At 52.1% G+C, this 12,826-nt stretch overlaps 1 protein-coding gene across 5 annotated transcripts; it reads right to left on the bottom strand.

Moving 5' to 3' along the window:
• Positions 1-347: 347 nt before the first annotated feature.
• On the bottom strand, positions 348-12,449 carry SERPINA1 (serpin family A member 1). 5 transcript variants are annotated; one of them, XM_015144333.3, is made up of 5 exons: positions 12,345-12,449; positions 4,437-5,086; positions 2,845-3,115; positions 1,462-1,609; positions 348-615 (listed from the first exon to the last, which is right to left on the bottom strand). In XM_015144333.3, the coding sequence occupies exons 2-5, from the start codon at positions 5,080-5,082 to the stop codon at positions 424-426; spliced, it is 1,257 nt and encodes a 418-aa protein (XP_014999819.2). In that variant the 5' UTR covers positions 5,083-5,086; positions 12,345-12,449; the 3' UTR covers positions 348-423.
• Positions 12,450-12,826: the final 377 nt, after the last annotated feature.

The following is a 12,826-nucleotide window of genomic DNA, read 5'->3' on the forward strand; positions in this document are numbered from 1 at the left end:
GGTGGCGGGGAGTGGGGGATGAGCAGGGGGACATGAAGATGCTTGGAGGAGCCTGGGGTCATGGGCTGGTATCTGATTCCTCCCCTGTGATTCCTTATTAGGGACTCCAAGACAGGACAAGGAAGACTGGAGCTCTCCAGAAACAGATGGGCCCAGGTCCGTAAGCTGAGGATTCAGCCCCCTCCATCCTGGGCCAGCATATGCCTGCCCAGCCAGATGCTCCATGAACACAGTTGAGGGGGTCCGGAGAGAGCACTGTGACCTGGAGCCCACACACGGCCTCAGCAGGCAAAGGAAGACCCAGAGACAACATGGGAGGGGTTTGCAGTCACACACGCAGGCAGGGACCAGCTCAACCCTTCTTTAATGTCATTCAGGGAGGGGGCCAGGGATGGAGGGGAGGGGCTGAGGAGTGACAGGCAGTTATTTCTGGGTGGGATTCACCACTTTTCCCATGAAGAGGGGAGACTTGGTATTTTGTTCAATCATTAAGAAGACAAAGGGTTTGTTGAACTTGACCTCGGGGGGAATAGACATGGGTATGGCCTCTAAAAACATGGCCCCAGCAGCTTCAGTCCCTTTCTCATCGATGGTCAGCACAGCCTTATGCACGGCCTGGAAGGGAGAGAAGCAGAGACATGTTCTAAGGCTGAGTTGTGCCCCAGCCCAGGCCTGGAGCAAGGCTCACGTGGACACCTCCCAGGAAGCGTTCACTCAGGCCTTTCTCCCGCTGCACAGCCCTGGCCCTGCACATCCTCTCCCTCCCTGTCACACAGACCTTGCTCCTCCTCAAGGCTTTGGCTGACAGGGCTGGCTCCCCTCTGTCTATCTTCCTGACAAGCGCCTATGCCCCTGCTCAGGGTGCACCCACAACTCAGAAGGGGAAAGAGCATCGCCACTCCACGCCTGTCTCCAGGGCTCTCTCCTTTCTAGCACACAGCTTGAAGCTCCTCGAGGACATGGACCCTGACAGTGACCTTCACAGTGCCCAGATCCCAAGACAACGCAGCCGTTCACGGAACTGCAGTTGTTCTTTGGTCACCTTTAGTTTTCCAAAGTAAGAGTCATCTTTAGCTGACATCATTCATTCATTCAGACACCAAATCTCACAGATCGAAGGAGTCACAAAGTCCTTTGAAACAACTTAGCCCAAACCTTTCTGTGTCAATATGGATAAATCAAGGCCCAATGTCTAGAAGGTCCTGGGCAAAGATGAAATTCGGGGTCGGTGACACAACCTCAAGGGAGGCCCTGAAAGTGCCAGCAGCACAGCAGGCCCCTGCCTGGCTTTGCCGTCTGACCACGTCCCGCGTCAGTGAATCACGGGCATCCTCAGGAGCTCAGCCTCGGTCTTCATTTGTTTCCCTTGGCCCCTTCCTCAGCCTCAGGACAGAACTGCAGCCCCCATACATCCTTCCCTACAGATCCCGGGGTGCAACAGGGTCATCAGGGTGATCTCACCTTGGAGAGCTTCAGGGGTGCCTCCTCCGTGATCCCCGAGAGGTCAGCCCCATTGCTGAAGACCTTAGTGATACCCAGGTGGCCCAGGACTGTCTTCAGATCATAGGTTCCAGTAATGGCCAGTCTGGGTAAATGTAAGTTGGCAGACCTGCCGTGCAGAAAAGAAATTCAGGGCATGGCACAGCATTCCTCTTGTTCTTCTGGGACCCACCGCAGTGCAAGTGTTTTCTTTTCTGATTATTTCTGCCACTTACTCCTGTGTCCTCCACCCACTCTAACATGGGAACTTGGCTTTGGTTTGTTCTACTATTAGCTCTTCTACACTGAGTCAAAGAATGTTAACATCAAATGAATCATGAAAGCTTGAAATGCCACCTCCTCTGAGATTCTAGGTGTACTGGAAGCATGTCTCATCCTGCCCTGTAGTGTTTGGTCACTGGGCCCCCAGCCTGAAACATCCCCAGGGTCCTATACCCAGAGGAACATGGGCTGGTAGCAGTGCCCCCAGAAGACTGACCACACCAGGCTGAGTGCTCCCCTCTTGTTTTCCATGGGGAGACAGAGCCGCCCCGAGCAGGGTCTGGTGTGAGCGGGCAGCCTGGCTTTGGGCTCTCTGATCAGTTACCCTCTCAGCCTCCTTGTTCTTTCTCAACCCCTGGAGCAGGGACCTCAGGAGGTGCTGGCGTGAAACAAAGAAATTCCAGCCTCAATTCCTATTATGAACCCAACACCTTTTGTATTTTCATCTTGGTTTTACAGTGTACAAAATAAACTAGATAGGAGGGCATGGGCATAATTACGAATGCACACAGACACACTAATGTGTGACTCATATTGGAGTATCATTTACTACAGGGCACCCAATCTAACAGCACCGATAAAGTGACAGAGAAACTCAAGCCTTTTGCTAACATGCCCTGGCTATTCCAATTTTGAACCTTGCTTTTCTGGGCCTAGCCACACAGGCTCTTCCCCCATCCCCACAGGGACAGTCTACCCTTGAACTCCACACTCCACTACTGCCTTTGCCAGGAAGCCCATCTGTTCCCTTTTGGTTCTGCCAGAACGTGTGGTGGTGCTGCTGTCCCTGTCCTGGGCACTGGATATTGGGAAGGGACAGTGTCCACGCTGGAGTGGGAAGTCCCCAAGGACGAGACCTTTACCTCGTCACCCCTGGGTACTGTCCTGCTCATGGAGCATGGCCGGTGCCACCTGAACTCAGTGGTGGCCTCATTCTGGAAGCCAAGTTTATGCAGAGTAGCAGTGACCCAGGGATGTAGTGTTCACCCTCTCCAACCCTCTGGTCAGTTCTGACGGGCCTCAGTCCCAACGTGGCTAAGAGGTGTGGGCAGCTTCTTGGTCACCCTCAGGTTGGGGAATCACCTGCTGTTTTCATTTTCCAGGAACTTGGTGATGATATCATGGGTGAGTTCATTTTCCAGGTGCTGCAGTTTCCCCTCATCAGGCAGGAAGAAGATGGCGGTGGCATTGCCCAGGTATTTCATCAGCAGCACCCAGCTGGACAGCTTCTCACAGTGGTAGATGTTAAACATGCCTAAACGCCTCATCATGGGCACCTTCACGGTGGTCGCCTGGTCCACGTGGAAGTCCTCTTCCTTGGTGGCCTCAACGTCAAAGGGTCTCTCCCATTTGCCTGGACAGAGAGGGTAAGGCGGGCATCAGTAGGGGTGGGTGAAGGTTTGGAAGAGTGTGGCAGAATAAAGGAGCCATCAGTCCCCTCCCTGAGAAGCCCTGAACCCCCTTGACGACACACATCCCTCAAGCCTCAGCTTCATCATCTGCAAAAGGTGCTGAAACCAACCATCCAGGCTGCCAAAAAGGTCTGTGTGGAGATAATTCAAAACTAGAGGAAGATGCAGAATTTCTACATCGCAGAGATGTAAGGCTAAGAGATGCCATCCTGACTGTGCATTTTATTGGAATCGTATGTTTATTTGAGGGTGTCTTGGATACTACAAATAAAATGTTGGAGCATCAGGCATATTTGTTACCTCCTGTCTAAGGCTCCCTGCCTCTTGTTAATTGGCAGCTCAGTTATTCATTCAGGGCAAACATTCTGCTTACTATTCCTGAGGGTTTTCTTTATCCCCTGGATTGGCAGGGGAAATGCAGATGCCTGAGCAGCCTCCCCTCTGCCATGCCAAGAGAGCTTCACCATCGAGGCATGCAGAGTGGACAGGGGCCTCAGGGACCCCGATCCCAGCTTTCTCATTGGACAGAAGGAGGAGACTGGGGCTGGAGAGGGACCGGGGCCTGCCCTAAGCCACAGCAGAGCCAGGACCCCAGTTGTGCTGACTGCAGCCTGGCTGCTCTCCACTGCCCTCCTTTGCCTCAAGAGCACCCCTCAGGGGCAGGAAGGCAGCCTGAGATACAGAAGAGCCCACCATCTACTGTATGCCACACTTTTCCCAAGGTGTTTGTCACTTGTTTAATCCTAAAAAAAACCTGACAGCAAGAATGGTATTTTGTCCATGCTAAGATGGGAAATTAGCACCTCCAGGAGGTAGAATGCATTGTTCGGTGTCAAAAGCTAATAGTGGTAGAGGCAGGATTTGAACCCAGGTCTTTCAGACTGCAAAATTGATACTGATTCTGGGACACTAGAGTCGTCTAAAGTACGTTCCATGAAACTATCCCTTTATGCAGTATATTACAATTTGTTCTATAGTTCTAAGCATTATATATTCTACATATACAGTACACACAAGGACATTAAAGGCTCTGGAAAGTTCTGCAGAGCTGTCAGCGGTTTTGACAATTTAATCTATTATTCCCTCAAATTACTCAATGATGGAAAACATTTTAGTGTTTGTGTGTAGAAAATTGAAGAGCCCACACTGACATGCATTTCTATAGCCCATAATGCATTGCCAAGGAGAGTTCAAGAGATGATGGTTTGAGAATATTTTTGGTTGTTTCTATGGAAACAGCTCAGGCTGGTTTTGCAACCTTACCTTTAAAGAAGATGTAATTCACCAGAGCAAAAACTGTGTCTCTGTCAAGCTCCTTGACCAAATCCACAATTTTCCCTTGAGTTTCCTTCTCCACGTAATTGTTGATCTGTTTCTTGGCCTCTTCGGTGTCCTCAAAGTTGACAGAGAAGGCTTCTGAGTGGTACAGTTTTTTGACATCCTCCAAAAACTTATCCACTACCTTCAGGCTCTTGTTGAGGAACAGGCCGTTGCCGGTGGTCAGCTGGAGCTGGCTGTCTGGCTTGTTGAGGGTATGGAGGAGTTCCTGGAAGCCTTCATGGACCTGAGCCTCCGGAATCTCCGTGACGTTGAAATTCAGGCCCTCCAGGATTTCACTGTGAGTGTCAGCCTTGGTCCCCAGGGAGAGCATTGCAAAGGCTGTAGCGATGCTCACTGGGGAGAAGAAGATATTGGTGCTGTTGGACTGGTGTGCCAGCTGGCGGTATAGGCTGAAGCCGAACTCAGCCAGGCTGGGGGTGATCTTGTTGAGGGTTGGGTGGTCCTGATCATGGTGGGATGTATCCATCTTCTGGGCAGCATCTCCCTGGGGATCCTCAGCCAGAGAGCCGGGGAGCAGGCAGCACAGGCCTGCCAGCAGGAGGACGCCCCATGAGACAGAAGATGGCATTGTCCTGCAAGACAGAGACGGGGGCCAGGCCCTGAGTCAGGGCACATGATGACTCCCAGTGACCCGGGATTGACACCACGTGGAAGTGCCTAAGGCTTATTAAACCAGCCTGTGCCAAGTACTTGCTGACATCAGTAACACTGAAAGAATCAGAAGAATAGCAAAATGTATGTAGTGCTTACCATATGCCAAGCACTGTTCTACGTGCGCACATGTGTTAACTCATTGCTTTCTTGTAACAATCCTGTGAGGTGCTGATGCTACTATCCTTCTTTTTCAGATGAAGAAACCAAAGCCAGAGAGATTAGGTCACCTATTCAATGTCACTGAGGAAGTAAAGTAGCAGAACCAGAATCCTACATCTAGGTCCTGCGCGCAGGCTCTGGACAGCTCCACTTACATCTGCAATGACCCTAAGATGCAAGTGGTACAGCCACTGTTTTACAAAAGAAGCAAATGAGGCATAAGAAGAGGAATGGGCCTGGCCACGATTATCCAGGAATCGGGCCAGATCAGAATGAAGAATCACGTCAAGCTAGAAGCCCTTGGAGGGCTTCTATCTAATCCCACTGTTGAGTGGCCAGGGACACTGCTGCACAGAAGGGAAATGCATCTTGCACAATGGCACCAGCTAGAGCATGGTGGGGCTGTGATTAAATCCCCTGGGAGCTGTTCGCCCCCAACACTCACAAGGATCCTCAGCCCTTAGGGTTTTTTCCTAAGAGAGGGGGCTGTCCCCACAATGCTCTGTGGTCCCAGCCACAAGAATAGGCTGATGTCCCTGCAGTCAGCTCACCTGCCATCTGGATCACCAATGGTGTCCCAGTTCTGGGCTCTTGCTGTCAGGGACTTTAGAGAAGCTCATCTCTCCTGTGAAGCAAGGCTTTGTGCTGCTTTAAAGGAGATGGGGGTGGTGGGAAGTGAAAAAGCATCTCTTTTAGCTTCAGATAGACCTGGGATCTAATCTGACTCTGTCACTTTCCAGGTGTATGAGCCAGGACACGTCATTTATCTCCCTGGTCCTCATTTTGCCTCATACATAAAGTGAGGCTGTTGGAAGAATTTAGTGAAATAAGTCTAGACACCAAACCTTACATCAAAAGGATCTGAGAGGGCAACCCTTTTGAGGGAGGGGTTGACAGGTGTTGCAAATTCAAAGCCTTCAGGTGATAGTCCAGTGAGGAATACATGTTTCATAGCTGGGGCTCAGACAATAGGGAGTGGTGGGGCCTGTGGCTGAACCGGCGAGAGCAGGCTCTGCTGAGCAATGGTCAAAGTCAGTGTCATCCACAGCAACGCAGAGCCTGCCATGCCCCACAGTGCTCCTTCTACTCCAGATATGCCCAGACTTCGGACCATCAATCTGCAGCCCCCTAAGTAGAACCTGCTGTCTACACAGATGGGAAAACTGAGGTCCTAGCTGAGGAGAATATGCCTGGCAGCCACATAGTTAACTACTAGTCACAAAAGTAAAATCATCATCTTAACAAAATACAAAGAAAAAGGTGTCCTTGAATTTGGGAAATGAAACACTGGAGAAAAAAGTTGGAAATAACAAATATTGAGATTCATTGACCCCCCTGGACTGTTAAAAGTTTCTTTCCAGTAAAGCAACAAAATGAAGCCTAAAGCTGGTTTCTCTCTACCACCTTTCTCCTGGCCCTCTTGCCTCTAAGTAATCCAAATGGAACGGACCACACACTACATAATACATGTTTGTATTTTTCTTCAACTAGCTAGTGTTGTTAGAACTGAAGACGGTGCTAAAATTAGTGCTGTATATTTCCATCTCCCTTAGGTTTCTCTTTCACTTCCCAGCTGGATTTTGTGCAGTCCTTCATGGTTTATGGAAATTCCCCCATCATTACAGGGCTCAGAGGGCAGGAGGGAGTTGGGCCTCTGCAGGGTGGGGACACTAAATACGCTGAGTGGCCTTAGGGCCAGAAGTTGTGGCTTCTAGTCCTGGCAGGGCCATCACTATCCATTTGGCCTTGAGTAAGCATCCCCTGGTCCTGGGGCCTCACTCTCCCCAGTTGTGCAAAGTGGGGCTGGGAGAAGACCTCACTGGGGACCTCTGTACGCTAACATAGGATTTTTTTTTTTTTTTTTTTGAGACAGAGTCTCGCTTTATCCCCCAGGCTAGAGTGCAGTGGTGTGATCTTGGCTCACTGAAACCTCTGCCTCCCGGGTTCAAGCAGTTCTCCTGCCTCAGTTTCCCAAGTAGCTGGGATTACAGGCACATGCCACCACGTCTGGCTAATTTTTGTATTTTTAGTAGAGACGAGATTTCACCATGTTGGCCAGGCAGGTCTTGAAATCCTGACCTCTTGATCCGCCTGCCTCGGCCTCCCAAAGTGCTGGGGTTACAGGTGAGTGTCACTGCACCCAGCCAGGATTCTTGGTTAGAATGGCATCTGGGTTCGATGTAGCAAAACAGATGGAGAAGAGGCACCCTCCTAGACAGGAGGCTGCTGGGCTCGAAGGAGGTGGCAAGGCTGGTGCAGGGAGGGTGGAGAGGGGGTGACAGCTGGGAGGAGCACAATTCCCCACACCCATCCATCTTTCCTGGCGTCACATCACCTCCTCTGGTTTCCTCCTTTCACAGTGAAGAGTTTGAAGCCCAGAGAGGGTCAGGGCCTTGTCGAGGCCATACAGCAAGTTGGTGACAAAGCTGGAACAAGTCTTGGCTTTCCCAGCACTCAGATCACGGACTGAGACAGCTGTGCCCTCAAATCTCAGATGATGAATGGCAGAATTGGGCTCTGACATTGGTCTCAAGCATCGTGTTGGGTTCATTATGCCTCCCAAGCTGTTCCTCATAGCATCAGGACTCCAAAACCTGCTCTCTCCCGGCCCTTCTATCAGAGGCAGCACCCTGCACCCTCAAAAGCTAGTGCCTGGGAGGGCGGCTGGAGAGGAGAAAGTAGATGGTCAAGTACCCCATGGTGTATGGACACTGAGGCCAAGCTTTAAAACAGAAGAATGAAGACTTCATGGTGACATTTCTGGAACTGGGGCAGGTGGGAGCACCCTTTGCAGGGCCAGGGAGAGGGAAGCAAGCCACTTCCTGCCTAATCTCACACCATTTCTACCCGGGAGCATAAAATAAGGGACCAAGAGCAACCCAGCAGGGTGCAGGGAAGAGAATCTCGCCTATGGTCAAACGACCTGTTGAAATGGGCAATAAATAAACCCAAGTGTGACCAGGCCCTGTCACTTACTGGCAGGGGGCCCGGGGTAAATGACTTCACTTCTGTGAGCATTGGCTTCAGAGCTATACAGTGGAGAAAAGAATCCCTTGGAGAGAGATGAGGAATAACTGACGTAATGCGAGAGTGGGCACCAGGTGCGGAAGCCGTCCCTGTGCCTGCACAGAGGTTGAGCTCCTGCCCGAGAGATGGCAGATTTCTTCCTGCCAGCTGCTGCGCTCCCCAGGACCCATTTCAGCAGGAGGGGGCTCCTGCTCAGCAGTGAACAGCATCTGAGTTTGGCCAATTTTCCATTAAATTCTCCAAGTATTTGTTTACTGCCTGCTAGCTGCCTAACCTATGCTAAGCAAACATCAACCTCAGTGTCACCATCATTGCCACACTTACTAACACCAGGCGATTTACAGGCACTGTATCATCTAATCTGTCCTCAAAGCTTACCCTATGAGGTGCAAATGATTAACCCTATTTTATAGACAGAAAAATTGAGGCCCAAAGAGGATTAAATAACTCACTAAAAATCACAGAGCTACTTGCTTACAAAACTGAGATTTAATCCCAGATGTTTTGTCTGGGATTAAACAGATGTGACTGCAAAACCTGACATTTAATCGTCTCTGTGTACAAAGCTGGAGCCAGAAGTCTTGAACCAGAAGATTTCAGAGGTGGCCTGGCTAAATGAAGAGGGGCAGCCTCAGTTTGTGGCTAGAATTAGAGGCTCTCAGGCCAGATTGCTCCAGATCAACTTGCTATTAACTGTGTGACCTTGGACACGTTACTTAACCTCTCTGAACCTCAGTTTCCTGGAGATGAGAAAGGTGGACTTTGTCATAGAGTTATTGTGAAATTAAATATGCACAAAATACCAAGAAGTGCCTGGTGCACAGTAAGTTCTCAAGAATACCAGTTCTTGCTGCTAGTGCTGCAGGTCTTTTAGAGGCGTTCTATGGGAAACTGGCCAGCTTGGCCTTGGTCAGCTTTTTGACCCCTGTCTCCAAACTCAGTGCAGGAAAAATTAAATTCTTCCAACACTCCAGAGATCAAGGTCGGGTGGGGTGAGGGGAGGGGACAGAGGTCAAAGGTTATCATGTTTTGCCCAAGAGAACAGAGAGGTTGAGCAACTGTCTGAAGTCACCGAGCATCAGAGAGGCCTCAAGTCCAGCCCAGGCTTCCTGTTCCCCATCCAGCGCCTGAGACCTGAGAGAAACGGTGAGCACTAGGGCCAGGCTCAGGATTTCGGGGCCTGGAGCCAGGTGCCTGAGCCCAAATTATGGATGGTGTGTGATTTGGGGCCAGTTATTAACCACTCGGTCCCCAACTTCCTCATCTGTAAAATGGGAATCACCCTGGTAACTGCCTTGGAGGGTTATGAGGCTTAATCGTGCACAGAGCTTAGCCGTGGCCTGGCACAGAGCGATTATTCAGGAATGCCAGCTTGAACCCTGGGTGACGGTGCCCCTCACAGCTTCCTGTCCTCCACTGGGACAGGAGGGCCCAGAGGTCCACAGTGCAGGGGGAGACCCATCTTGATGTAAGGCTGAGACCTGGCACAGGTCTGTTCCTGGCCGTATCTGGAGGGGATGGAGAATGTGAGCCGGCGTTCCTCCTCACCCCTCCCTGAACCTTAACCTCCTCATCCATAGAAGGGGAAAAAGATGCGTGTCCAAGTAGTAGGAGAGGTGGTGAGGCTTACAGGAGACAACAGATAGGAACCCCCTGACAGACACAGGAGCTGCACAAACAGAAAGAAATGGCTGCGCTTCCTTGCTGTTGCTGTATCTTGGGGTGCCAGGACCGCGGAGCTAGACACCCTCGTGCACTTCTGCTTACAAAAGCCAGTGTATCCACCAGTAGGTACTGAGTGGGGACCGGGCAGGACTGGGAAGCAGGACACAACCCTCATGGCTGCTGTTATTACGACAATAGGAGCCCAGCTGCAGCCCCTCCATCTGCCCGGCACCTCAGCGGGCGGATACCCGCTCCACAACCCCCCTCCTGCCCCAGACCTGCTGCCTGCCTGGGCCGTGGGGGACTCAGAAGCCTCTCCAGAACCTCTCGCAGTGAAAGGCATACTTACGATTCACCGTCCCAGGTCAGTGGTGGTGCCTGAGGCTGAGGAGACAGAGCCCTGTCCTTGTCCGTATTTAAGCAGTGGGTGCAGAGGGGCAACGGGGGAGGCTGCTGGTGAATATTAACCAAGATCACCCCAGTTACCGGAGGAGCAAACAGGGACTAAGTTCACAGGCTGGGCGCTGAGTCGCCCGCCCACGCTGTCCGGACGCTCTGCCTGAGCAGCATACAGCCTCCACTGCACGTACCAAAAGGAGTCATTGTACCTGGCTCAGAAACCAGTGTCCTGCGTCCAAGGTGGAGGGGGTGGCGTGAGTCAGCCAGTCGCTGGGAGAGTACCACTTTGCTGGCCCTCTGCTCTCACTGCAGAATCCTTAGCGGCTGTTCCACTGGTAGCAAGATCTACCATTTACTAATTCACCCCGAAATGCCTGATGCTGAAGACTGATGCCGCCCTGGGAGATCAGAGTGGGTTAGAGCCCATTTGACAGATGAGGAAACTGAGGCTCAGAGCAGAGAGGCCGCTCATCCGAAGTTACCCAGTCAGCCTTAGACACAAAAACCCTCTTGATTGTCCGGATGGAAAAATGGAGCATGACTGAGGCAGACACAAGCGTCAGGCCGGCATGGGGGACCATGAGACAGGGTAGAGGTGGGAGAGCAAATCTGTAAAGAAGCGTGATGCTGTCTCAGGCAGGCCGCTTCACCTGTTTGAACCAGGAAGTGTTTCACCTGCATCCTAGAGAGTTGGAAGTCTCATTCCCAAGCATGCTTGTGAAGTGCCTTGGGTGAAGTGCCTGGCACACAGTAGACTCTTTATGTGGGTCTGCACAGCCCTCTGCTTAGCCTGCCCCGCAGGCTGCTCAGAGCAGGAGGGGGTTCAATTCTGACCAGCCTCAGGCCTGTTTCTGTTTCTGCTCCTGGAAAATCAGTGTGATGCGTATACAGCTTGGATTTTCTTTGGGAATACGGCCCCCATCCTGGGGTTGATGGAGGTCTTTGGGGACTACTGGGGATGGAAGGGAGGGGTGGTACAGGGTTGAGGCCAGTAGGGCCCCACTTGATTGCAATCCCTTTAAAAGCCTAAATCAGATTGCATCACCCTTTGTGCAATGTGCAAACTTGCTTGGGAGCTGGCGTACGTGCCGTGGATACTTCCAGAATTAATGGATGAGTGTGTTTTTTGCCCCTTCTGTCATTCACCAGTCCCACTTATGCCTCCACCTTGGGGCTCTACCAGGTGAGTGACCCACAGGATCCTCCAGCACACATATTCAGACCAGGGAACCCACTTACTGGCTGTGAGGCCTCAGGTGAGTTGTTTAACTGCTCTGAGCCTCAATTTCCCCATCTGTAAAATGGGGACGGTGACGGTATGTACCTTGTTGAGCTGCTGTGAGGATTAAAATGCAACAGTTCAAGGACAGCTCAGAGCTGGGTGCTGGGTGTGCCCGGAAAGTCCCTTCTGATGCTGTCCTTCCTCCCCCATGTCAGGGGTCACTGGGGTGGGGTGGGCCACATTTGAAGAGCTTTCCTCCAGGCAGTCTCATTCAGTTACCCTGTGAGGGGAGTAGGTACCACCCTCTTTTCAGGCAGTGGGAAACTGAGCTCAGACTCCCCTCCCCTTCTCTCTGAGCTCTCTTCCCTGCCAGCTCCATGCCTTGGCTTCAGGGCCCCTGTCCTTCCCCTGAGCTGGCTGAATGGATATTCTGCTACTCTACGTCTACTCACAGCTCCAGTGCTGGGCTGTGGTTGAGGTCGCCTGCCCTCGGTACCTCCTGGGCATTTCTTCCCCTCTCTGAGCCTTCATTTTCCCATCTGTGCCATGACCCCCACTCCAAGCCCCACTGTCCCTCCCATCTGTGGAACAGAGTGAGCAGCAGCAGCATTGTTCCACCTTTCCTGCTCTCCTCAAGCTCCGTCTCCTCTGGCAGGCACAGGAGAGTGGCCTGGGGGCTGGCAGAAGGTTGCCGCCCCTCCTACCTGGAATTCCTGGCAGCAGCAGTGGCTAGGCCTTCCTCAGAGTGCCGATCCCCTCCTCCTCCTTTGCTCAGCTCAGTACTCTGAGGGTTGCTGCGTGGAGGCAGTGCACGCCCTGGGCACAGGGCCCAGTTCCTGCCCACCCAGGAAGTTGGCCTCGGGTGGCGGGTGGCGGAGGCAATAGGTTGGGGAGGGGCGGGGAGCTTGGGCAGGAAGGGGCCTTGCCCATTGCCAGGCAGACACAAGACTGGGCCCTCATAAACTCAGAAAGCCCTGCATATCACCTGTTCTACCCGCCCTGTCAGCTCTGTGACCCAGGACGAGTCACCCTCTCCCTTTGAGCTGCCGTAAAAGGTGCAGTCACACTGCCCAGAGGATTACTAGAAATGACAGGCCTTGCCCTTCTGGCACAGACCTGGCACCAACATCTGGCAGGTTTCTGGGGCCAGTTGCAGAGGGAAGAGGACTGAGCCACCTATGACATG

The sequence above is a fragment of the Macaca mulatta genome, chromosome 7, assembly GCF_049350105.2.
Source record: "Macaca mulatta isolate MMU2019108-1 chromosome 7, T2T-MMU8v2.0, whole genome shotgun sequence".
NCBI lineage: Eukaryota > Metazoa > Chordata > Mammalia > Primates > Cercopithecidae > Macaca > Macaca mulatta.